At 40.7% G+C, this 27,789-nt stretch overlaps 1 protein-coding gene across 1 annotated transcript in view; it reads right to left on the bottom strand.

Moving 5' to 3' along the window:
- Positions 1-27,789, bottom strand: part of fmn2b (formin 2b) — a 463,563-nt gene that overhangs the window by 306,221 nt on the left and 129,553 nt on the right. The window contains exon 9 of the mRNA XM_043696758.1: positions 15,585-15,729. Within this exon, the coding sequence (XP_043552693.1) occupies positions 15,585-15,729 (145 nt within the window). The remainder of the gene's footprint in view (positions 1-15,584; positions 15,730-27,789) is intronic.

Below are 27,789 nucleotides of genomic sequence, written 5' to 3'. Positions count from 1 at the left end.
TGGGTGTGTATGGAAATGAGCTGCTAGCGGAAGTGGTGGAGGCGGGTACAAATACAACATTTAAAAACATCTGGATGGGTACATGAATAGGAAGGGTTTAGAGGGATATAGGCCAAATGCTGGCAAATGGGACTAGATTAATTTAGGATGCCTGGAAAAGTTGGGCTGAAAGGTCTGTTACCACGCTGCACATCTCTAATAACTCTAACTGCAGTGCGTTTGGCGGAGGTACACAAAGTGCTGTTCCAGGGGCTAGGAGGGCAATGAGTAGTCGAGAGTATTGCACCTTCTATGTCTCCGAGATAACAGGAGCAGGGAAGGTGGTAGTTGGGCATGATGTGGAATTAAAACAACCCATGGTTAAACTAGAAAATGTTAAATATTTAACCAGACTAAAGAAAATACATATAATTACATGAAGACAGATGGCAGGTCAAAAGATTGCGTGTAATATAAAAAGCAGCAAAGAATGAACAAACATTAAGAACGGGGAAATATAGAAGAAGAAAGAGCTAATCAGAAATATAAAACCAGCTGGTAAAAATTCATATAAATATTTCAAATAAGTATTAAAAATTGAACTCTGGCCTATAGAAAAAGTGAGACTGAAGAATTAATAATGGAAAATAAGCAAATGGCAAATGAATTGGACAAGTATATTTCATCAGTCTTCCCTATAGAGGATACAAATGACATGCCAACAGCAACAATAACTCAGGTAATGGAAGGGACGGAGGAACTCAGGAAAATTAAAAGTCACGAGAGAAGCAATACTGAGCAAGTAATTGGAGTTGTCGGCTTACAGGTGGCCAGATCCTGATGAACTTCACACTGGGGTCTTAAAGTTATTAGTGAAATAGTTGGTTTAAATTTACCAAAATTCTCTCAATTTGGGACCGATGCACGAGGTAGGAAGATAGCAAATATAACTCCCTTATTCAAACAGGAAGGGAGACATTAGGCATGATGTAACAGGCTAGTTAGCTTAAAATCTATTGTAGGGAAAAGTGACAACGTGATTTTGTGAAAGCCAAGTCATGTTTGACCAATTTATTGGAGTCAAGGGAGGTAACACACGCAGCAGAGAAAAAGAGAACTGGTGGATGTACTGAATTTACCTTTTGAGAAGTAATTTGAAAAGGTTATGCTCCATTACACTGGTAATTTCCACACTGGAGTACTGTGCACCAATAGTAGTCTATTTAAGGAAGAATGCAAGTACCTTGGAAACTGTTCCAAGAAGGCTTACCAGACTAATAATTAGAACGGCCATTGTCTTAAGAGAAAAGATTGGACAGATTAGGCTTGTACCAGCTGGAATGTAGAAGATTAAGAGTTGACTTGATTGAAGCACAAGGTCTTGAATGGTAGATGGCTGATCTAGAACTAGGGATCACTATTTAAAAATCAGGGGTACATATTTGAAACAGAGATTAGGTGAAGTTCTTTTCCCCCCCCTCAAGGGGTGTGTGTTTTTGGAACTTTCATTCCCCGTGGTCAAGATGGCGGGGTGCTCCCGTTGGAGCTCCTCTGCTCTTTTTTATTTTTCCATTTTTTCTTCATCTATTTGAAATTTCCTACCTTACTGTAATGTCAACTCGTTAATGTTGTCCTATTTTTAAACTTATTTTTCAACTATTTTCATTCCTCTGCTGTATGCAAGATTTGGACCTCGGTACTTGTACCTAAGATGTCACCATAAGGCGGCAGACATTGTAAAAGCTTTTCACTGTATTCCTACAATGGAGGAGAAGTGACAATAAAAGGATATTGTATTATATTGAAAAGGTCGTGAAAGCAGAGCCCTTGACTATTACGACAGAAGCAGATTGACTTCAGTTAAACAAGGTTATTGGGACAGGTGGAAAGACAGATTCAACCTGGTAAGTTCAGCCATAATTTTATTGAGTGGCAAAGCAGGCTATTCCTGCATCTTGTTCACATGTATGTCAAATGTAACAAGTTACATTGAGCTACAACAGGGCTCGATATTGTAATTTTAAAATGAAAAAGTAGAATGCAGCCTCCTTTGGTAGGGGATAGTTTTGTATATTCCCCAGTTACTCCTTCGAAACAGCTACTGTCAGTACAAGTCATTATGCTAAATTAACAGGGTTCAATTAATTCATGTGCAGGGTGCAGTCAATGTCATTTAGTGCGTGAGTAACTTAAAAACAAAAAGCAAACCAGAAACATCAAAACAACTTTTCAGATTACCTATGGCCTGCTATTTATACAGCAATGGTTTTCAGCATGCTTCATTTCATTGTTACCACCTGGAACAGTTTAGCTTTTCAACACATCTCCTTAACCAACAGGTTCAGTATGTTTAGAAAAAAAAAGTTCAAATACTCCATCAAAGTGATGTTCAAACAACTTTTGTAGTAGCAAAAAGTCTTGCTTGTGGAAATGTTAAGCATTCTTTGACAAATGGTCTGGACATGCTGAATTGACATCTACTTAAGAAAACCCAAAGCTCGAATGCAATTTCTACAGATAATCAAATCAAAAAGTCAAGGTAAATGTAAAGGCTTTCGTGCTCAGATCATCAACAGCCTACCCTTTTACAAGCTTTAAAACCAAAACTTTTACAAAATGGAAACTTTAGAAATATACTTTGTTGCACTTGCATGAGGATAGAGTCAGAGACAGTGTGGAAACAAACTGTGGTCAAACTTGTCCATGCTGACCAGATTTTCAAAACTGAACTAGTCCCTTTTGTCTGTGCTTGGCCGATGTCACTCCAAAAGCTTTCCTAACCATGTACCTGTCCAAATGCCTTTTAAGTTTTGTAATTGTTTAATTGTAGTTGCCTCTACCACTTCCTCAGGCAGCTCGTTCCATATACGCACCACCCCTGCACAAAAACATTTCCCCTCCAATCTCGTTTAAATCTTTCCTGTCCTCACCTCAAAACCATGCCCTTTAGTTTTGGATTCTCCTACTCTGGAGCAAAGATCTTGGCTGTTCACTTTATCTATGGTTTTATAAGAACATTAGAAATAGGAGTAGGCCATCTGGCCCTTCAAGCCTGCTCTGCCATTGAAGATGATCATGGCCGATCTTTTCATGGCCTCAGCTCCACTTAACCGCCTGCTCACCATAACCCTTAATTCCTTCATTGGTCAACAATCCATCTTTGATTAGATTAGATTACCCTACAATGTGGAAACAGGCCCTTCGGCCCAACAAATCCACACCAACCCTCCAAAGAGTAACCCACCCAGACCCATTTCCCTCTGACTAATGCACCTAACACAATGGGCAATTTAGCATGGCCAATTCACTTGACTTCATCTTTGGACTGGGAGAGGAAACCGGAGTACCCGGAGGAAATCCACACAGACACAGGGAGAATGTGCAAACTCCACACAGGCAGTCACCCAAGGTTGGAACTGAACCTGGGTCCCTGGCACGGTGAGGCAGCAATGCTAACCACTGAGCCACCATGCCGCCCGTCTTTGTCTTAAAAACATTCAATGAGGTAGCCTCAACTGCTTCACTGGGCAGGGTATTCTAGATTCTCAACCCTTCGGTGAAGACATTCCTCCTCAACTCGGTCCTAAATTTGCTCCCTCTTATTTTGAATCCACACCCTCTAATTCTAGCTTCACCCTCCAGTGGAAAAAATATCCCTGCTTCTATCTTATCTATTCCCTTCGTAATTTTATGTTTCTAAAATATATCCCCTCTTTGGGACTATACTCATTGGAATTTAGAACAGTCTACTCAATCTCTTCTCATAGGCCAACCCTCTCAACTCTGTAATCAACTTAGTTAACTACTCTGCACCTCCTTCAGTGCTAGTACATCCTTTCTCAAGTAAGGAGACTAGAACTGTAAACAGTACTCCAGGTGTGGCCTCACCAGCACCCTATACAGCTGCAGCATAACACCTCTATTTTTAAACTCCATCCCTCTTGCAATGAAGGACAATGTTCCATTTGCCTTTTTAATTACATGCTGCACATACAAACCAACATTTTGTGGTTCATGCACAAGGACACAGAGGACCCTAGGCACAGCAGCATGCTACAATTTTTCACCATTTAAATAATAGTCCAATTTGCTGTTATTCCTACCAAAATGGATGACTTCACATTTACCAACATTATACTCCATCTGCCAGATCCTTGCCGACTCATGTAACCTATTATATTGCTCTGCAGATTTTCAGTGCCCTCTGCACACTTTGCTCTACCTCTCATCTTAGTGTCATCTGTGCATTTTGACACACTACTCTTGGTGTACACTACCCAACTCTAAATCCTCTATATAAATTATAAATAGTTGCAGTTCCAACACTGATCCAAGGCACACCACTAGCCACTGATCAATTCTTTGCTCTCTGTAAGTTAACCAATCTTCTATCCACGCTAATTCATGACCCATAATGCTGTGCATTTTTGCCTTACGTGCCTTTTGTGCAGCACCTTGCCGAGAGACCCAGATACACCACATCCATCAGCTCCCCATTGTTCACTGCATCTGTAATGTCCTCAAGAATTCCAGTAAATTAGCTAAACATGACCTGCCTTTCATGAGCCCATGTTGCATCTGCCCAATGTGACAATTTCCATCCAGATGACTAGCTATTTCTTCCTTGATTATAGACCAACCTCTGTAAGGTCACCCCTCAAGCCTTCTATATTCCAGGAAAAAAGGTGTTGTTTGTTTCTCATAAAGAATGATTTATAAATTATGCTGTAGATTTAGTCCAAGCTCCTCCTCCAATTTATTGAGCATTAGCATAACTTTCTAACCTTTTCTCTCATTATCAAGTCCTCTATTTAATGCACAATAAACATACTAATTTCTTCCAGTAGAAATTTCACACTTTCTTTCAAAAAAGCTTCCAAGTGTCCTATTCTCCATTATGTCATCCCTTGCCTTGTTTGTCCTGTCCAGTGCATTACCTTACACACATCCAAGTTGAATTCCATTTACCATTGATCAGCCCATCTGTATCCTCCTGCGATCTAAGGCTATCACCCCCACTATTGACCACGCCACCAACCTTTGTATCATCCGCAAACTTCCCATTAACCCTCCTCTATTCAAGTTTGAATGTTCAAGTCTGAAGATATACTCCAAACAGCAAGGGCCCTACCACTGTTTCCTATGGAACTCCAATGGATACAGACTTCTGGTACTAAAACACCTCACCACCATTACCCTCTGCTTCCTGCCACACATCAAATTAGTGATCAAATGAGTCCATTAGGCTGTGGGCCAAGTGCTGGAAAATGAGATTAGAAGAGTGAGCTGTTTATTTTAGACAAAGTAGACTTGATTGTCTTTTTCTGTATTCTAGACCTACAAAGACAAAGACACTGTTCATGAACCGTAATTAGAAAAAAGCATGTGCACAACTTGCAATTAAATAGCATCTCTGAAATCATATGTTAAGGCACTATACAAGAGCCTTAGGAAACAAACACTGACCCAAGCGAGCAGATAACAAGGAAGGCGGCCAGAAACATACTCAGAGATGTGGACTTTAAGAAAATATCCTAGGGTTTCAGGTCTTGGTAACTAAAGACGTGACTACCAATGATGGAGCAATTTAGTCCAGAGAATTAGAATGCTGACATTTTAGACAATTATGGGATTGAAGGAGGAGAAGCTTACAAAGGATAGGACCATAGAAGAACTTGAAAATGCAATTAAAAATTTTAAAATCAAATTACTGCTTGACCAGGAACCAATATAGGTCACTGAGCACATAGGTGACATGTGAACCCGATGTCCAGATAACCAAGATAAACTATCACTGTATTCTAACAGATGAAAGGCTTAACAGACAATCAATTTTTCAATGTATAATTGCAGTTATATCACACTAAATTTTTGCTATAAATTCTGTGTTACGATCGAGCCCTCCACTATCACCTGATGAAGGAACGTCGCTCCGAAAGCTAGTGTGCTTCCAATTAAACCTGTTGGACTATAACCTGGTGTTGTGTGATTTTTAAGATTTGGAAAGACAGTTTTGGTTGATTTAAAATTTGCAAAAGATAGTTTTCCATGTTCTATCCAAGACTGTATAGGAATAGTCAAGCAGATATGAATGAGCAGTAAAAGAGTAGTGACAGTAAAAGATGAGCAATGTTATCTAAGTGGGAATAAACAGCAATGTTGGAAAGGGGGTTGAAATGTCACCTCAAGTTTAAATGGAATACCTACATCGTGAACAGACTAGTTAACTCTCAGATTGTTGTTAAAATACATGCTAGTAAAGGTCAGTTCAACGGCAGTTAGAAATTAGTGATGGAAGAAGAATTTACCATTAATTTCCTGCCAACACCATGACAGATTATAGAAGTCTGACAGTCCAGACCATGGATCGTAATCCCAAATCATCCGTAGACATGTAAACTGCAATTACAACATGTTTGTTTTCTTTTAAAAAAAGGTATGTATAGCCAAAAGTTGCCCGAAGATTATTGTAAAAAAAAGACACCAGTCCTGGCAAGAGAATTAACTGATGCGCTTGTATTCCGACATCAGTGTGCGCTATGAGGGTCACCGCTCTGACAACAGCCATTATGAACACCGCAAGTAAAGCAAAAGGGGAAAGGCTGTTGCACCCGCAATACTGCCAGTAAATCAATGGCAACAATAATCTGGACAAAAGAGAGATTCAAATCCACCTACAAAGCTATGTATTTCAAAAATCGACCACTCAAGTGCCAACCTCAAAGCTACCAGTAACCTCCACTGCACCTGCAACCATCCACTCTTCACAAGTAATCCAAAGATTGATCTTTCATTTCTTTTGGACTCTCATTTCTAATAGAAAACGTGTTGTTTTCTATTTCTTCTTACACATAATGAGTTTATTAATTACAATATGTTAACTCAAGGGAGCCTGGTTAAACTGGCTCCTTTTAAAACAATTAATTTGGGTTTGGAACAGAAAGTATTTAAAAGGGAAGAGATCTTTTTAAGAGTAACCTTGTTGTGACCAACTGTGTGGGTGGGTCAGTCAATCACCAAGTGGGGCCTGTTTACTCCTCCTCACTTGGGAGCCCAATGTTTTGAGATATCCTTGCTAGAACTTTAAATTGGGAAATCCTGCTCAGGGTCTGGTTGTAACACTGACTTATTAATGATTACACTTGTGCTCAAATGTTTCACAGTTTTGCCATCCAACAAGCATCATGACACATCACAGAAAAAAAAAGTGGGAAAATCCTGAAGGAAAGTAAATTTGAAACTGTTGGAAAAACTCAGCAGGTCTGGCAGCAGCTGTGGACAGAAAGCAGGGAGAGTTAAAGTTTCAGGTCCAGTAACCCTTCTTCAGCGCTGACGCTCAGCAGGAATTTCTGATTTCCAGCATCTGCAGTTCTTTTTGTTTCCTGAAGGAAAGTAGTAGGCTTAGAGAAGTATGCTAAATTAAGTTTGAACCCAAAGTTCTACTACATACTCCAATCAATTCCAATTGCTCATGTTCGTCATTTACGCTGTGGTCAAAGCTCTTAAATGGATAACAAGTCAGATTCCATTCTGTGACCTGACACTCAATTGAGAGCAATACAGTAAATGAATGATTAATGAGGGGTATAATAAAACTACAGGGAGGTAATAACCCAATTAGATCATTCAGTCCATTGTATCTCCACTGGCTGAATACATTGGCCTAAATCCAATTCCCACATTCCAGCAACTGGTTCATAACCTTACAGGTTGCTCAGCTCCAGGCACAGATTTAGGTGGCTTTATGATGAGTCGAGGTAGTGATTTCACATTTCATCCATCAGGATGAAAATATTTTCTTCATGAGCCTCCTTAAATCTGTCCTCTGCTTACTGACCTCTCCACCAGGTCTTCCCTATCCAAGCCTTATATGATGGATCAAGATTAAAATTTTAACTGGCAGCATAAAGTTTGCATTCGAACAACAGCAATGTTCTGAATGACATATGTAGAAATGAGATTTTGGTACCAAAAAAACAACAGGCTTCATAGAACACTATTTTCTGTAGAGGGTTGCAAGAGAGGTGGCTTTACTAGGAGCTGTACACACACCAAGTATTTGCTGTCATTCCACATGATCTGACATCACTATGGTATGGCTCCCTTTGCACATGCTCAGAAAGAAATTCCCATTGGGTGGCAAAATGACCACCTTGGAGTCTCTTAAGCAGCTCAGGTATTCAAAATTGTCTGGTTACACACTTACTTACTCGATAAGGAATTAATTGCTGTAATGGATCGTAAGGCATGAGAAATGACCTGCCATAATCACTAATGGGTGCACCATGTTTTCAGCATTTACAGTCATGATGTAAGGATAGGTCTTTGAAGTCTGATATAATCTAGGTAACATCTAGGTACACGGAGTGGGTTGGGTAGCCTACTCAAAGTGGCAAGGTGCTCCTCTTGCTCTACTCTGAGACTACAGGCAATGAAACTGAAGATGTTCTCAAGATACAGCTGTTACATTTCAGCCAGAGCCCTATGAACATCTGCGATTAGCAACTGAAGAGAAGTGACAAACAGTTGCAGAATGCTATTGTCCAAGACTGGTATGACAGTATTAAAGAAGTTCCTGAGAACATCCTTTAATTGAGTCATTCAGGGTTGAACTTGGTATATCACAGTAAGTTATTTTCAAAGGCAAGGAAATCCTAATACCGAAAGCACTACACCAAGATATCATGACCATGGAATACCAAGGGGATCCAATATCCAAGAATGTCATACATGAATCAGTGTACCTCCTAGGACTAAATTAGGATATCCAGCTACTTATGAATTTTATTTACTCACTCATGGGACATGAGCATCGGAGGCTGAGCCAGCATTTACTGCTCATCTCTAGTTACACTCAAGCGGGTGGTGATGAGCTGCACAACATGCCCAGAAGTGTCAATGACTTTGCTTCATAACTTAATTGTCTATCCATTCTAAGACACAAGACATTCTTCTGTGAAAGACAGACAAAGAACAGAGAGGTGCATGACCAGCAGGTAGATAGAGAAGTCCACAACTGGGCACAGAGCAGTGGGTGCAAGTCAGGAATCTAATCACAAACATCTGGACACCTGCAAGGGCTTTAAAATCTGCTCCAGCCTAGATCATATGAAATCATCATTGATCATGGTGCTACATTCCAAAGAAACAGAAGAAGTCAGTTCAAATCAATTTATGACACACCACTAATGCACACAGAGTGGGGAGAAAACTCTGATGAAGATGGTGTGAGGATGTTGAACCAAGATGCCAGCTAACCCCAACCAAAAACACCACACCCCTTAAGACAGGTGCACAGATCACACTGAGTTGACAAACGTTAAATGTTACTTTGAAGTTTGAATTGCTAATAACGTTAACAGCTTCACCTGTTTATGTACTTTTAAAATTGACTGCACATGCCTTGGCATGACTATGTATATCTTTTTGTTCTTACATATTTTTCGAAAAAAAAAGAGGAAGTTTGCAGCATTTTCTAGTTTCACAGCTCAAATAAAACATACTGTGAAGGGACATGCTTGTGGCATCATCACTGAATGATGACATGTGATCTGGCAACATAATAGGGTCCATTACACATTAAAGGGCTCCATTATAAGGATTCCTCTTGCAACATAAGAAAGAATAATGCTGCAATTTACATCAAAATCGCTCAGCTATAGCCCAGAATACTCAATGTTACCAAACATTGTTATGTTGTAACTGGAGCTGACATAGCTATCACCTCATCAGGTGCATCAATTAAGAATCACCCATCACTACATCTTTAGGAGATTGAGAGTGATCTGGGTTAATATCAGTTGCTGATATGAAGAAATGATTCCTGGATCCTGGCTCACAGGTAAGTACTGAGGTGACGAGGGGCAAGTGCTTCTTGAGATGGTGTTTGACGGGAGAGGGAGCAAGAGCGAGATAATGACAGGAGAGGGCTGTCTGACAGAGTCACTCCAGTTCCTAGCCCACATCACAATGCCCAAGTCTCTTAGTCAGAGGCAGTGGCTGTCCACACGGTTTTAGTGCTGTGCACATCGGATGGTGAGAGGCCCAGCTGCAGATGGATTAGTACTTAGTGATGGGAGGAGGCTCTAAAGTGGTGATTAATTGGCCACCTATGGGACCCTACCATCATCAATGCAGGAAAGCTTGACCGTTGAGCTTCCTGCCCAGACCTTCATTCTGGCAGAGGCCTGGGGTTCAGATTCACCATCATTTGCAGCCCTACCCACATATGACTTGTCACTGGAGAGAGGATTTCACCCATTCTTATCAAGTATCTGATATTAGATTGCTTTTCAGCAAAGCTGAAAAATGTGTTGCTGGAAAAGTGCAGCAGGTCAAGCAGCATCCAAGGAGCAGGAGAATCGACATTTTGGGCATAAGCCCTTCTTCAGCAAATCCAAGAAAAATGACAGAGTGGCAAACTTTTTCAAACTTTCACTTTCCACAGAACCAAATGATCAAGGCAAAGTTTAAAAAGGGTCAGCTTGCTAAAAGAAACAAATTCGCCCTTTTAAAAGGCAGGTTTAAACATGGTCTATCTCTCGCAACGTCATCTTGTCTTTCATTCATCAGGACCAATAACAAATCCAACTTAGAAAGGGAACATCAATTTATACAGCACAAGGAGGCGGCACAGATTGGCTGGAGCATGGTTAGTCTGCATTGGACTGAGAACTGCCAAGAGGAACACATCTGTAACCCTTTCCTCAAACTGAAAAAAAAATGGAAGTAGGAACACACTAATTTTCCTTCCACAACCAAAAGTGTGCTGAGTGCTTAGATTCATGCAGCTTCTAGCTATTCCATTTTCCTTCCAAGACTTTCACAAAATGGAGAGTTGAGACATTGAATAGTTCCCAATAAAATGCATAATACTTAGAACTGAAAAACAGAGCATTGTAACAAAAACATATTTGCAGCATTCCACTTACACGGGAGATGCAAAAAAATGAGACTGGACTGGCCAGGACTATGAGACAGTAATGACTGTAGATGCTGGAAATCAGAGTCAATAAATGTGAGTCTTGAAGAATCCCCTCCCCCTCACCATCCCACCTACACTTACCTCAGCCCCCCTGCGCCCACCCACCCCCAACCAAAAACAAAACCATTTACTTCTGGGCTCCCCTCCCTAGTCCTGAAGAGGAGCCTTGGCCCGAAACATTGACTTTCCGGTTCCTTTGTTGCGGTCTGATCTGCTGTGCCCTTCCAGCTCTGGTTAGCATTAATGTTCTGGCGGGGGGAGTCTCAGTAGAAACCTATAAAATTCCAAAAGGTTCAGGCAGGGAGAACATAGAAAGGATGTTCCCAATGACTAGGGAGTCCAATATCTGGGGTCATGGTCTAAGGGTTTGGACTGAGATAAGGAGAAATTTCTTCATCCGGAAAGTGGTGAGGAAGTGGAATTCTGTACCACAGAAGCAGTGGAAGTTAAAACATTGAATGTTTTCAAGGAGGAGTTACACATAGGTCTTGGGGCTAAAGGGATCAAAGGGTATGTGGAAGAAAGCAGAGACAGCGTACTGAGTTGGATGATCAGCCATGACCATCTTGAATGGCAGAGCAATCATGAAGGGCTGAATGGCCTACTCCAGTTCCTCATTTCAATGTTTTGATGATATCGGTGTACTGCACAGACAGAATTACCTGGTGATTAGTGTAAAAAGCAGGAGGTGGAGTGGGTGGATGAAATCTCCAGGAATAAGCCCAGCATTGGCAACCCTTTAGTGGAAAATATTCTTAATCATCATTCCAAATTACATCACGTTAAGAGATTCAAGATCACACCAGACAAATAACTAATTCCACAAATTGTTCAAACTAACTGATATGGTTGCATCCTACATAGGCAGAGGAACACTAAAATATCTCACGCCATTTTAAACAATATTTTCCTTGAACCTGGTCAACTACTCTGATGCAAGATTAGAGAATTGACATTTTTTCCCTCCCCGCACAGATGCTGACTAACCTGCTGAGTATTGCTAGCATTTTCTGGTTTTATTTTCAAGCAATGTAACTGCCTGAACAGGCAGAGTTCTATTATTGACATGAAACCGCCAACAAAACATGCTGGGAATCTACAATTGACAAAGGGGCATCTAGCCAAACATTTTTAAAAAAGCACAATACTTAATGCAAAAGACTCTGAAGGTCTCCTGACTGCACTTCAAACCCACAATAGTATTGCTTCCATCCTTAGCAAAGTTCTCATTTGGGAGTCCTCTGGAAATCTCTTTCCAACACAAGGAACAGATGAATTTCTGAAATCCTGGTGCATAGTTTATAAAATTACTGCCATCTGTTTCAAAACAGCAGATAGTTTCCACTTTCAACCATTCAAGACCACCCTTCACTCCATCCAAACTAGTTTTGATATATTTTAGGAGCAAAGTACTTTTGAATCAGAAGCAGTCACACAACATTTCCTGAAACTGGAAAGATGATATTCTTCTTTTCAATTCATGGCTGATCTTTTACACTTCCCATTAAACCATTTGACAATTTCTTCCAATCGGTTTGCCATTTCCATTACTTCACTCACACAGAGTTTCATCCCTTCGATCAATCATGAATGCTTGCCAACTCACATGGCTCTTACCCTCAGTTTTCATCATCTCTCCAGTCATTTTCTCAATTGCCCTGTTACAGAGAGGTCACAAGAGGAAAGGGAAAGTTGGGCTGGATGTTGACAACCTTTTCATATTCCACCCTGTCAGTTGGTCATAGGTCACAACTAAAGTCATCCTAAAGACACGGAGTTTATCATTAATATGACTGTTAATAATCAAGAGGCAATAATCATGCAAAATCAAGTTTAAATTGAATGAGTGAGTGAGTCAACATGTTAAACAGTATAAAGTAGTAATAGGCTTTGTGTAAACTAAAAAGTGCGACAATACAGACTGTGTACAGGATCGTTATAAAAAGTGGAGTTCAAATCTCTGCATGACTCAATTCAAGGCAAGAGGAAAGAGCGAGCTTGATTTGCTTACTATCAAGAGGATCAAAGCGGACCAACAGATACCAGTCGAGGTCACATTTCTTTCACCTAATTGACTGGATGAGCAAGGCCAGTTGGACATCTTGCCTCTAAGTCAATACTTTCCAGTAGAAAGGATCTTCAAGTAATTTACATCAGCGTCTTCACATTGTGAATAATGGTAACTAGACAAGCATAATTAGGTGCACTAATTCCAACATGAAGTAAATGTAGAAATTTAAACTCAGCATAATGCTGAAATGATCATACAACTAACTACATTGATAAAAATGGTCTAATTAACTCACCCTTCTACCAATAAAATCGCTTACCTTTTCTGCTTACTACAGCAAACAACCTAGAATCCAAATTACTTCTTTTATATTTCCAAAACTCCTGGCCTCACTGCTCAACCCAGAATTCCATTTGAGTATTAATACACTCGAGCATATGACTACATCATTCTTTACATTTTCTTCCTAATTGGCACCCATGTGGATTTACCAGAATCATCTTAACTACCTATTTCTTGACCTCATTATGAATGATGCATAAAGACTTAAAATCTTGTTCACTGAATAGTCTAAATTTTCAAAATCTTGACGGGGGGAAGGGGGGGGGGACATTCCACCTACTTGAATATCTAGTGTCAAAGGACTATTTTGCCTTCCACAGAGATGCCTGTCCCTCTTTTGAGCTTCAGTAATCCATAAACAAAAGAAGATATTTGATGGTGCCTTCAAAGCTACAAAACAGCTTCAAAGTGACAGCTTCATCATCAATACTCTTCTGACTCAGGAATATAAATGCAGTTTCTCATGTATGCGTGAAGGGCTGCTTTAAAGAAAAATCATTAAGTATGACCTTCATCGGCTACCCATGTGAAGGTAGCAGTGAGCTCACTTTCATGAACCGCTACAGTCCATTCGGTGTGCAACGTGGGTGCAAGAGAGGGGGAGCTCCATCAGTGTGAAACACCAAGAATCTTGTCCAGCCTGATCTCCAAGCGACTATCACATTGTTCATTATTTGGTGCTTTTGTTTTTACTTCAGGTGTTTGATCAATATTTGTAGAGAGGTCTGCTGATCTTGAAACTGCCTGTACTATTTAGCTCCTTGGCCATTTCATCTACCCTTACAAAAAAAAAACAATCAAGAAAAAAATCCATGATGGAAGGGAAAAAGAAGGAAATTGGGTAAATGATTCCTACCACATAACACTATTTAAGAGCCGCATATTCAATTTGGCAGCTACAGTGCGATATACTTACATATGCCACAATGAGAAACATTTTGAACTATACTGAAACATCAGTCACAGAGGAACTTCTGTTAGAGAAGGGTAGGGGAAGCTAAAGGAATGAACAAGATCACATCTCGAACTGTTACTTTCCAATTTCGATTGTTACATTCATCGAAACTAAAAGATTTTCTATATTAAAAGGGGAAGCCTAAGGGCACTGACAGAAGTGAAACAAAGATGCCAGCTGACCTCAAAAGAAAGCAGCCTGCAAAGATCGAGTGTATAGGTCTCCCCCTTTCATGATATCAGCCCTACCCTTGCTCTGAGTTAATGGGTTCTTCAAGAGTTCAGTAACTTGGGTGACATTTAAACAGATTAACCACATTGAGGTATTCTCAGACAGCAAATCAGTGAATCAGAATTTTTCACAGAATTAAATAAGTCGCTCGAATATACACAAGGGATTGGGTAGAAGTTGAAATATTAGACTTTCAAAATATTTGAAAAATATATACTTTTCATTGAGAAATTACATTCCACAAACTTGACTTTCCTCAGGGAAATTGTGGGTGTTCATTAGTAACATCAACTTCAAAAATCCAGAGCACCTCTCTAAACAATATCAAGATACTTTTAAATTTGAGCCAAACAGCTTAAAGGCAGATTTTCAAGAGTTGTGATTTCTACTGGTTTATAGACTGGCAGATGGGTGGGGGATTGGGGGCGGCTCAACAGCTCTCCCTATGGGAAGGCGTAGAACCATCAAGAGCAACTTAGGGGTTTCCATCTTTAACTGAGCATGTGTGGCCTCCATGTGTTTTCATCAGATGTCAGTGTGTCTTGACAGAGATGACTGACAGAAACAGGGCATTTCGGATGCAGACATATTCAAACTTTGGGTTAGTCCAGAGACATCAACATTGGAATGCTGGAAATTTCAAAACAATGGGAGAAAAACAGGGTGACCAGCCAATATTGGAAAGGGAAAACTTCAACTACATTCAGCTGTGCTCATTCCCCAGAGCTTCTCAAATGGCCTACCACGCATACCTAACCTAAGATTATTTGTTCTTTGAAAACAAAGGCAATATTTAATATTGTACTGTACATGAGCCCAGTCTGCGTGGGTTTCCTCTGGGTGCTCCAGTTTCCTCCCACAAACCAGAGACGCGCATTAGGTGAATTGGACATGCTAAATTGCCATAGTATTCAGGGATGTGTAGGTTAGTTGCATTAAGTTAGGGGTAAATATAGGGTAGGTGGATGGGTCTGGGTGGGTTATTCTTCAGAGGGTCGGTGTGAACTTGTTGGGGCCAAGGACCTGCTTTCACACTGTAGGGATTCCAAAAAAAAAAATTCTGTGAAGGAGAAGATCATTACCTGTTTGGTTTTTGTTTTGCTGTAGGTATCTAAAATCGGCTTCTTCCTCTCCTTGACAGCCGATTTTGAAAAGTAATTTTCCAGCTCCTGGATATTAATGGAGGGCTCTTCAAGTGCTGCCCAAATTGGCAAGGTTTCCGTTTCCCTATATAAAACAAAATAAACATTCGCTTTAGATCAGGAATATTCTCAAAATCAAAAACTTCTCGATTTGAAGAACAATCAAGTACTGACTTGCAAATTATTTAAGGAATATCATTCCAGGCACTCATGGGCAGTTGTAAGGTGAATGCTTTATTTTAGTATCTCAGCATAATCGAGACAAGGAAGTTTTGCAAACGGACAATGTAATGGGAAACCAGCAATTGCTATTTCACTAATCCATCAAAAAACTCTTCAGGTTAAAGACTTTTAAGAAAGTGTTTCCAGCAGCCGGCTGCAGATTAAACCCTGGTAATCCTCCAGTCATTACATCATGCCTCAACAGAATAGATCGCAGATGTTGAACATGATATCCAACACCAAAACAAAAACTACTTCCAAAACAGCAGCAGTCGGGACATATTGTCAGGAAAAAAATAATTAGCTATTTAGCATTTCATTTTTTCTTTTGAAATAAAAAACAGAAATACATGGAATTAAACTCAAAAAACTGAATTTGGGAGTCTACCAAAAAGCCTCTTCACAGCTAAACTATCAACTGAGCAATGCAGCAAAATATTTTATTTGCATTCACTTTGGATAAAATGGAATGTAAAGCAATAGTTAGGCAGCAATAAAAATTGCTGAGAATTCTGGAGCTGAAATGGCAGCTGCCAGTAGATCTGCAGCTGAAAGCATTGTGTGGATCATTACTTCATTTCTGGATCTCCTGCTCAAACTCCCAATACTGCAAGTTTACAAAATTGCCCAAATTTTCACAAGTGTAGATTATGGAGAAAATAATAACAGTCCATTGTCTCTGTTCTGGCTCTTGAAGCTTTCCTGTTAAGGTCTTATTGAAGCAGCTGAAGAGGATTACATATAGACACTACCTAAAGCAAATCCAGCAATGACATGCTGGGACTCAAATTATTGATCAACAACTTTAACCACTTTCCACTGTTTTGGGCTAATCTGAAACAGCAAAGACTTTTCCACACCCTTAGCCTCTCTGACTCCAAATCAAAACTCACAACAGTATCCTCGGCCCACCCATCTTCAGCTGTAATCTTCCCTCTAGAAGATCTAAAATGGGGATTCTTGCTGATGATTATGCAACATTCAGCAAAGTTTACAATTCCAGGTACTTAAGCAGTCATGTCCAAATGCAACAACACCTGGACACATTCCGATTGGGATGATAAGTAGCAAGTAACATTTATACTACACAAAGGCCAGAAAGTGACAACCTCCAACAGGAGAATCCAATCAATCAATCACTCCATACCATTCAATGCTACTACCATCATTAAATGTTCATCAATGTCCTCAGGGTTACCATTGATGAAAAACTGAACTGGACAAGCTACATAAATACAACGGTTCCAAGAGCAGATCAGAAACTGGGAATTTTGTACCAAGTTCTAACTCCCTAAAGCCTATCCACCATAACTAAAGGTCAACAATGCGATGAATACTCTCCACTCCTTACAGCCAATTAATCAACTTTACGTAGCACTGGCATCACAATCCTATTCCCCAGCGACAGGATTGTGACTAGTTCCAGGTGTCACACATTTGAAAGGTTGTGAAGACTTGGAATAAGGTACAGAGGAGATTGATGAGACTAGTACCGAGGAGGGCAGGGAATAGCATTACATGGATGTGCTGGAGATGTCAGCGTCATCAGCAACCATGACCTTCTTTTTCCTTTCCTCTTTCATCTTCCTTTTTTTTTAAAAAACGCGCTGTTCAGCATCAACGGCAAAAGGCAGCAGCCTGATGTGACCAGTGGCAAGAGTAACATGATCAGGCTGCAAGGCAATGACAGCAAGCTGCCTGAGGGCAGCAGTGGGGACAAGGTCACACCCAAAGCAGTTCATGATGGGTGTGTTGGGGGCAGTGTTGAGCACTGAGAGGAGTGCAAGACCAGCATGGCCAGACCCTTACTGACAGTGGTACTGATCTGTTAACAGTTGCTTCTTTGTGTTTGTTCCTTTTAGGAAGGACTGTAATGTTTATCTATTTTAAACGTTCTGTTTCTTATTTCTCTGCTTTGTACCCAAGATGGTGCCAAACGTGGCAACTTGTAGACTTTTCACTGTACCCATGTGACAGTAAACCTAATTCAGATTGATAGGGAGAAAGCAGCCCACTCGATTAACACACTGAACACTTTCAAGGTGCACTCCAGCATCAGCAGCAATGCATGATGTGGAACATCTACAAACCGCACTACAACAACTCACCAAAATTTCTTTTAAAGCACCTTGAAAATCTGCAACTTCTCCAGGATATTCCTGTGGGTGTACCTACATCACATGGAAGGGAACAGTTCAAGTCCTTCATCATTTTGGATATTTTCTAACCAACCTGCTCAGAGATTATATTACCCACCATTTCAACTTAGGGCTCCAAGCTCAAGAGGTAGTGACACTACCACTTGGACTTCATCTTTGCAAGGGCAATTAAGAATGGGCAAAACTGGCCTAGACAGAGAAGCCCGTACCCCATTAATAAATAAATTCACATGCCCATTCTCCAAAACATTCATTTTGATTCCTTCTGGTATTTACTCAATTATTTTTTGAATGTTACTATTCAATCTACTTCCGCTACCCTTACAAGTCATAACTTTGTTTAAAAAAAAAAGTGAACATTCCTTATGCTAGCTCTGATTCTTCCTCAGCTCACTGACAAATCAGTGCATTCTGATTAATCACTCGACTGCCCTGGTGTTGCAACTGTCAGCTTTTGTATGACATTTTGGGTCCTCCTTAAAATAAAGGTAAAATCAAATGAATCATGTGATCTGTTCAGATTTCTATGCAATAACATGCCTGTATCATAAACGCAACAGCCCTTGTCAAGATCAACTACAAAGAGTTGAGAAATATTCATATCTGAAAGCAAAAACAAGAGAAACTATTTTTACTGTATAGAGAGCACCATTGACTGGAATTTTGGACAGTGGAAAAGAGCTCTTGTAGAAAAAAAGATAGCAGCTGGTCCCTTGAAAAATACCTGGCAAAGCATGGGAGGCAATATGGTTCCTGTTAAAAGGGACAAATCATGTGGGTAAACTAATGACTCCAGAAGACAGGCTGGGATGCAAAATCAATGAGGACCTTATTCCGGTAGGTCAGTGCAAGGATTCTCGAAAAGCTGAGGGAACCATCTCTCAACAGTGACTCAAATATTATGACTCAGCGAAACAGGGAATGAGTGTGGACGGTTTCAGATAACAACTGCAGTCCTGCAGAGAGGGGGTCATAATGTGTATGTATATATGGGATTCTTTGGCAAATTAAACACCAATCAGGGGTTTTCATGTAAAAAACAGAGGGTACAAACAGTAATTTATAGCACTATAGAGTCCAAGCACAGAGACAGGCCCTTGGGCCCAAACTAGTCCATGCCAAACAAAATGTCCAGCCACACAAACCCTCATTACCCAGCACTTGGCCCACATTCTTCTAAAATCTTTCCTTTCCATGTATTTGTCCAAACGCCTTTGAAATGTTGTTAATGTACCTGCCTCAACCACTACCACTGGCGCTCATTTCATATGCATACCACCCCTGATGTAAAACAAAAAGCCCATCACGTTCCCTTTTACTCTTCCCCTCTCACTGATACTGTCTAGTCCTCCATTTCCCAACCCTGGGAAAAAGACTGAGTGCATTCACCCTATCCATGCCTCTTATACACTTTAAGAAGATCCCCCCTCAGTCTTCCACGTTCTAAAGAAAAAAGTCCCAGCTTGTCCAACCTCTCCATATAACCTGAATATTGAGTCCTGGCAACATCCTTGTAAATTTCTTCTGCACTCTTTCCAGTTTAATAACACCCTTCCTATAGCAAGGTGACCAAAACTGAACACAATCTGCCAAGTGCAGCCTCACCAACATCCTGTAAAATTGCAACAGAACTTGCCAAATTCTATACTGAATGCCTTGACTGATTAAGACCAGTGTGCCAAAAGCCTTCTTCCCTGCCCTATCTTCAGAGGACCATGCACCTGAACCCCAAAGGTCCCTCTGTTTCATTACACTCCTTAAAGGCCTTACCATTCACTATGAAACTCTTACCTTGATTTGACTTTCCAAAATGCAAGATCTCACACTTACCTGTATTAAACTATATTTGGCATTGCTTGGCCCATGTCCCCAGCTGATCAAGGTCCAACTTCAATACCGGTCACACTGTAGATGACACTAAAATAGGCGGTATCATGGACAAACCTACTAATCATACCTTGGACATTCTCATCCAAATCATTGATAGAGATAATAAACAGCAACGGGTCCAGCACCAACCCCTGAGACACTCCACTAGTCACAGGCCTCCAGTCTGACCAGCATCCTTCCACTATCACCCTGTGCTTCCTATCATCAAGCCAATCGTGCAAACAATTTGCCATCTCCCCTTGATTCCATACGATCTAACCTTCCAGAGCAGCCTACCATGTGGAACCTTATCAAAGGTCTTACTCAAATCCATGGAGACTACATCTATCACCCTGCTCTCATCAACCTTCCTAGTCACTTCAAGGAACTCTAACAAATTTGTGAGGCATGATCTGCCACACACAAAGCATGTTGAATACTCCTATTCAAACCCTCTCTTTCTAAATGCAAGGTATACCTTATCTCTCAGAATCTTCTCACGTAACATATGTTATAGGTTTACTAGTCTACAGCTTCCAGGTTTTTCTTTGCAGACCTTCATAAGGTCACAACGTTCGCTACCCTCCAGTCTTCCAGAATTTCACCCGTAGCTAACAATGATGCAAAAATAACAGCCAGGCCCTCTGCAATTTATTCTCTAGTCTCTTGCAGTGTTCTTGGATACATTTGGTCAGGACCAGGAGATTTATCCATGTTCATACATCAACTAAACACAAAAAGACATACCCACTCTCACTAGTACCCTTACATACAGGTGAGGAAGGACACCGCTTAGACTGGGACAACACACCCATCCTAGGACAAGCCAAGGAGAGACATGCAAGAGAATTCCTAGAAGCATGGCATTCCAACCGGAACTGTATCGATTTGGACTACATTTACAACCCTCCGAAAAAGAACAGGAAATGACATCACCAACCCAAGGAAGCCAAAACACAAATAGAAAGCAGCACATAACCCGAGTGCATCACTGGAAGCTCACTGATGTTACCCAGTACGGTGACAAAATGTCTGAAAACAAACCTTCCAGCTCAGACAACAAACTTACATCCAGAACTTTCGTACATTGTAATACATCCAGTACCACCTCTACTGTGATAATGGACTGTCCAAGATATTACCATTAACTTCCCAAGTTCCCAGGTCTTCACATCTTTCTCCATAGTAAATACAGGAGCAATATTCATTGAGGACCTCGCCAATTTCCTGCAGTTCTACACATACATGCCTACTTTGGCCCGAGGGTTGCTATTCTCATTCTAATTATTCTTTTTCCTTTAATCTATTTAAAAGAACCTCTGAATTCACCCTAATTTTTTTCAGCCAAGGCTATCTTGATATGCACTTGATAAGGCAAAGGTGCAGTCAGTGTGATGGGTTGCAGTGTGTCTAATTTAATGCAAGTATTAGGAATAAGGGTGATGAACTCAGAGCAAGGATCAGTATTTAGAACTATGATGTCATGGCCACTACGGAGACTTGGATATCACAGGGTCAGGAATGTTGGTTGGATGTTCCAAGGTTTAGATATTTCAAAAGGAATGGGGTGGGGTATAAAAGAGGTGGAGGAGTGGCATTGCTACTCAAGGCTAGTATTACAGCTGCAGAAAGGGAACTCGTCGAGGAGGGTTTGTCTATAGAATCAGTATGGGACAAAGTCAGAAACAGGAAAGGAGCAGTCACTTTATTGGGAGTTTTCAACAGACCCGCAATAGCAACAGAGACACTGAGGGGCAGATTGGGAAGCAGATTTTGGAAAGGTGTTGAAGTAACAGTGTTGTTGTCATGGGTGACTTTAATTTCCCTAATATTGATAAGCACCTCGTTAGTTCAAATAGCTTTGATGGAGCAGTTTTTTTTTCCAGGGTGTCCCCAAGAAGGATTCCTGATGCAGTATGTAGATAGGCCGACCGGAGGAGTGGCCATATTGGATTTGGTGCTTGGCAATGAACCAGGTCAGGTGTCAGATCTCTTGGCAGGAGAACATTTCTTGAACTTATTATACTCATGGAAAGGGATAGGAAGAGATGGTATTGGAAAATATTTAATTCGGGGAGAGGGAATTACCATGCTATTAGGCAGGAACTGAAGCACCTAAATTGGGAACAGATGTTCTCAGGGAAATGCACAAGTGTGGAGGTTGTTAAGGAGCACATGCTGATGGTGCTGGACAGTTTTGACCCACCAAGGCAAGGAAGGGATAGTAGTGTGAAAGAACCTTGAGTGACAAGGGATGTGGAATATCTAGTCAAGAGGAAGAAGGAAGCTGAAAAAGCAAGGATCACAAGGGGCTTTAGAGGGTTACAAGGTGGCCAGGAAGGTACTGAAGAATGGACTTAGGAGAGCTAGAAAGGGGCATGAAAAAGCTTTAGCTGGTAGGATTAAAAAACCCAAAGGCCTTCTACACTTATGTGAGGAACAAGAGGATAGTCAGAGTGTGGACAGAACTTGTGCCTGAAGTCGGAGGAGATAGGGGAGGTCCTTAATGAATACTTTGCTTTGGTATTCACTATTGAGAGGGAACTTGACATTTCTGAGGACAGCGTGAAACAGACTGATATATTTGAACAAATTGAAATTACGAAGGAGGATATGCTGAAAATTTTGAAAATCATAAATTATAGATAAATCACCTGGGCCAGATGGGATATACCCAAGGTTTCTCCAGGAAGCAAGGGAAGAGATTGCTGCACCTTTGGCGATGATCTTTACATCATTGTCCACTGGAGTAGTGCCAGATGATTGGAGGGTGACAAAGGTTATTCCCTTGTTTCAAGAAATGGAGTAAGGATAATCTTGGGAATTATAAACCAGTCAGTCTCATATCTGTGGTGGGTAAAGTACTGGAGAGGATTCTGACAGACAGGATTTATGATTACTTGTAAAACCATAGTTTGATTAGAGATAGTCAGCATGCCTTTGAGAGGGGCAGGTCATGCCTCACAAACCTTATTGAATTCTTTGAGCATGTGAGAAAACACACTGATGAAGGTAGAACAGTGGAGTGGTGTACGTGGGTGTTAGCAAGGCGTTTGATAAGGTTGCCCAACGGTAGGCTCATTCAGAAAGTAAGGAGACATGAGATACAAGGAAATCTAGTTGAGTGGATACAGAATTTGATCATGGCAGATGGCAAGTATTCAGCCTGGAGCTCGGTTACCAGCAGTGTTCCACAGGGATCTGTTCTGGGACCTCTGCTCTTTGTGATTTTTATAAATGAATTGGATGAGGAAGTAGAAGGGTGGGTTACTAAGTTTGCTGATGACATGAAAGTTGGTAGTGTGATGGTTAGTGTGGAGGGCTGCTGTAGGTGCAAAAGGACATTGACAGGATGCAGAACTGGGCTGAGAAGTGGCAGATGAAGTTCAATCTGGAAAAGTATGAAGCAATTCACTTTCGAAGGTCAAATTTGAATGTAGAACACAGGGTTAAAGGCAGGATTCTTGGCAATGTTGAGGAACAGAGGAATCTTGGAATCCTTGTCCAGATATCCCTCAAAAGTTCCTACCCAACTTGATAGGGTTGTCAAGAAGGCATATGCTGTATTGGCTTTCATTTGTAGGTGTTGAGTTCAAGAGCCACGAGGTTATGCTGCAGCTCTATAAAGCCTTGATTAGACCACACTTGGAATATCGAGTTCAGTTTTGACTGCCTCATTATAGGAAAGATGTGGAAGCTTTAGACAGGGTGCAGAGGAGATTTTCCAGGATGCTGCCCGGACTGGAGGGGAGGTCTTAGGAAGAAAGGTTGAGGGAAATACGGCATTTCTCATTGGACCAATGAAGGACGAGCGGTGACTTGATAGAGGTTGACAAAATAATGAGAGGGGTAGATAGAGTGGATAGCCAGAGATTTCTTCCCAGGTCAGAAATGGCAATCATGAAGGGGATTAATTTTAAAGGTGATGGAGAAAGGTTTAGGGAAGATGTCAGAAGTAGGTTCTTTACATAGAGTAGTGGGTGCACGGAATGCACCGTCAGCAGTCATAGTAGAGTCAGATACATTAGGAACATTTAAGTAACTCTTGGATCGACACATGGAAGATAGCAAATGAAGGGGACAATTTTGTAAATTAAATAAATTTATAAAAAGGCAAAATGTGTACTACAAGGATAAATTATGTAAACCAATCGAATCCAACCATTCCATGAAGTGGAACCTCAGTCATATGGTAATTTTCCAGATTTAACATCAACTTTAACAATTTCAGATCATAGTCTCAATCACTCATCTTTCCTTGTCCGACCTTGCTTCTTTTCCTTTGTAATTTTTTATCTTCATCTTGCTTTTCTCATATGCTTTCATACAGCAGCTGTTCAGTATTCTGCCATTCACAACTCCTCTGCACCTATCTCACGTTGGTTTATTTTTGTCCCATCACTTCTCCCTTTGTTTCTGCCCCGTAAAATCATTTAGGAATCTCCTGTATTCCACCCCATCCTTCACTGACATTTTTTCTTCATCCTCCCTACTTAACATAAAAGTTGTTACTTCTTTTCCCACCATTCTGATGAAAAGACCTTAACCTGAAATTTTAACTGTTCCTCTCTCAAAATGCTGCCAGGATTGTTCAATATATCTAAAGCAGGGGGTTTTGAAGAGTCACTGGACACGAAATGTTAACTCTGCTTTCTCTCCACAGAAGCTGCCAGATGTGAATTTTTCCAGTAATTTCTATTTTTGTTGCTGCTGAATATTTCCCCTTTCCTTTTTGTAAGCCATCCTTTTTGCTACTTTACATCAGCAACGTGGCAGATGAATCTGTCAACGCAAGCACGCAACACTAAGGTTTCAGATACTGAACAGTAGCACTGCATTATCACACGTGTAGGCACAAATTTGAGCAGGGAAAGGCTGTCTGTCTGTCATCCTATGCATCAGTTTTCAAGCATGGTCTGGTTTGCCACTGCCTGCTGCTCAAACTGCGACAAATGATTACTGAAACTAATTCATACCACATCAGTGCTCATACGCGGCAACATGATTTAATTTCCCTCTTTGCCTTTGTTATATTTCCAAAACACCAAGAGACAGTGCTGAACTAATGATGCAAGATCAACAAGGGCACAAACCTCTTTGCAAATAGACTACGTTAATGACCCTTGAAAGCCATAATCCCCGACAAAATTCAGAGAGCAGAAGCCAATTTAATGCAAACAACAAGACTGCCTTCCAGTACTGCACATAAACAAAACCGATCTGGATCAAAACCTGACCTGACGTGCCTGTGCTTTTACAGACGTGATAATATTGCACAGTCCTCAGAATCCATTTCCACGGTCTACGCTCTCCATTTGGGATCAATTACCCTATTTAATGTTTGAGCTGTACACTTGTGAGATGGATCATGGTTACTGACAGGATAAATGTTGAGGAAGTATTTTGTGGTGATATTGGGAACAAAACTTTCAGAGAATGCTGTAGTATAACCGACAGCATTTTCGTGGTTCCACGCGAAAACAAGGTAGGAGGAAAATCCAGAAGATGCCACCAATGTTTCTACCTTACTCCAGAGGGTGCCTGAGCCAACATCAAATTATAGAACTAACAGGAATTTCAAGTCTTGCACAGTTATTCTTGCTATAAAATCACTTGAACAGTTATACTACACTGAACTGGGCATAACTGGATTTTTGGAGACTTACCAACTTCATATCTGTTGAAAAATATTTTTGGTGGCCCTAAAAACTAACTTTTTTGCAGAATATCAAATTTCTCCATAATCATCATATCCTTTTCCAAAACGTAGTTCACCACTATCTGAAAGTCATCTTATTCGGGGAGGTGATGGCCTAGTGGTATTATCACTGGACTGTTAATCCAAGGACTCAGCTCATGATCTGGGGACCTGGGTGTGAATCCCGCCACAGCAGATAGTGGAATTTGAATTCAATAAAATGAAAATTTGGAATTAAGAGTCTAATGATGATCATGTTTCTATTGTTGATTGTCAGAAAAAACCCATTTGGTTTGTTAATGTCCTTTAGGGAAGGAAGCGACCATCTGGTGTATATATGACTCCAGACACACAGCAAATCAGGTTGACTTCTAACTGCCCTCTGGGCAATTAGGAACGGACAATAAATGCTGCTTAGCCAGCAACCCCCTTATCGCTTGAATTAATAAAAGAGGAAAAAAAGAGGGGTTTCAGGGACAAGAAATTTTCGGTTATGAGGTTACATTGAAGAAATGCGGTCTCTTCTTGGACAGTAGACAGCCAAGAAATGATCTGATAAAGGTTTTCAAAATCATGAGCTGGTTGGAGAGAGGAGATATGGAAAAGCTGCTCTGGTTTGTTAAAAGTGTACTGACAGATGCGTAAATGAAGCAAAGATAACATGAAGGGGAATAAAAAACACTATTACACAGCAGATAGTGAGGGGATGGAATACACTGCCTGGAAATCTGGTGGAAGCAGGCTCAATCGAGGCATTCAGGTGGTGATTGGCTGGTTTTAGTGTGTAAAGAAATGGGCGGGCAGGGGACCAGCTGGAGATTTGCATTAGGTAATGATGCCCATTTGAAGAGCCAGTGTAGGCACAATTGGCTGAATGGGTTTCCTCCGACACAGTAACAATTGTGTGGAAGTTGACCTGTTCTGTTTCTGTTCTATATGCCTTCCTTCCAAAACTACTATTGCTAAACCACTTTCAAATCATAGATTGCTGTGTTAATGAGTGGCTAAATGACTAAACACATACAATTCAAAATCTGTCCACATCACATTGTTAAACCATTTACATTCCCTTCCACATCTTGAGCCTTCGCCACTTACAAACATTTTGAAATGCCAGTCACAACTATTTAAATGAAAAAAGGTTCTTGTCATGAATATTTGAATTAAAATAAATTCTTGGATGATATAATCAAAATGATATCAGCGAATGATTCAGTGAACGATATCAGTGAATGATTCACTCACTCAAATCTTTTTCTTGGATGCTAAATCTGACGTGCACTATTTTAAAAACCTTCACCTATTAGGACCAAAAAGCAATTTGTGTTCGTCTGGCACCTTTAAAAAGGTAATGAAAATGCCCCAAAGCGTTTTACAAGATTACACAAAATTTAGCACTGAGTTATTCAGATAGGTGACTGAAATTAGGATCCAAGTAGATCTGAAGGTGTATTGGGGGGGGGGGGGGGGGGGGGGTGGAGAGGAAGGAGAGAGAAAAGAGAAAAGAGAAAGAAAATCAATAAAGAAATACAAAGGACAGCTAACCAGAAAGAAAACAAAAGAGAGCAAAAAGGACAGAGAAAAGATAAGATGAAACGAAAACTATAGGCCGGTGAGTCTCACTTCTGTTGTGGGCAAAGTCTTAGAGAGAATTGTAAGGGATAGGATTTATGCACATCTGGATAGGAATAATGTGATCAAGGATAGTCAGCATGGTTTTGTGAAGGGCAGGTCGTGCCTCACAAACCTTATTGAATTCTTTGAAAAGGTGACGAAGGAGGTTGATGAGGGGAAAGCGGTAGATGTGGTATATATGGATTTTAGTAAGGCGTTCGATAAGGTTCCCCATGGTAGGCTACTGCAGAAAATACGGAGATATGGCATTGAGGGTGAGTTGGAGGTTTGGATTAGGAATTGGCTGGATGGAAGAAGACAGAGGGTAGTAGTTGATGGCAAAGTTTCTTCATGGAGTGCCGTCACTAGCGGTGTTCCGCAAGGATCTGTTTTGGGACCATTGCTGTTTGTCATTTTTATAAATGACAAACAGCAATGGTCCTAAAACAGATCCTTGCGGAACACCGCTAGTGACGGCACTCCATGAAGAAACTTTGCCATCAACTACTACCCTCTGTCTTCTACCTTTGAGCCAGTTCTGTATCCAAATGGCTAGTTCCCCCTGTATTCCATGAGATCTAAC

This window comes from Chiloscyllium plagiosum, chromosome 9 (genome assembly GCF_004010195.1).
Source record: "Chiloscyllium plagiosum isolate BGI_BamShark_2017 chromosome 9, ASM401019v2, whole genome shotgun sequence".
NCBI lineage: Eukaryota > Metazoa > Chordata > Chondrichthyes > Orectolobiformes > Hemiscylliidae > Chiloscyllium > Chiloscyllium plagiosum.
The sequence above is the reverse complement of the archived record's forward strand: the minus strand, read 5'-3'. Positions and strand labels throughout refer to the sequence as shown.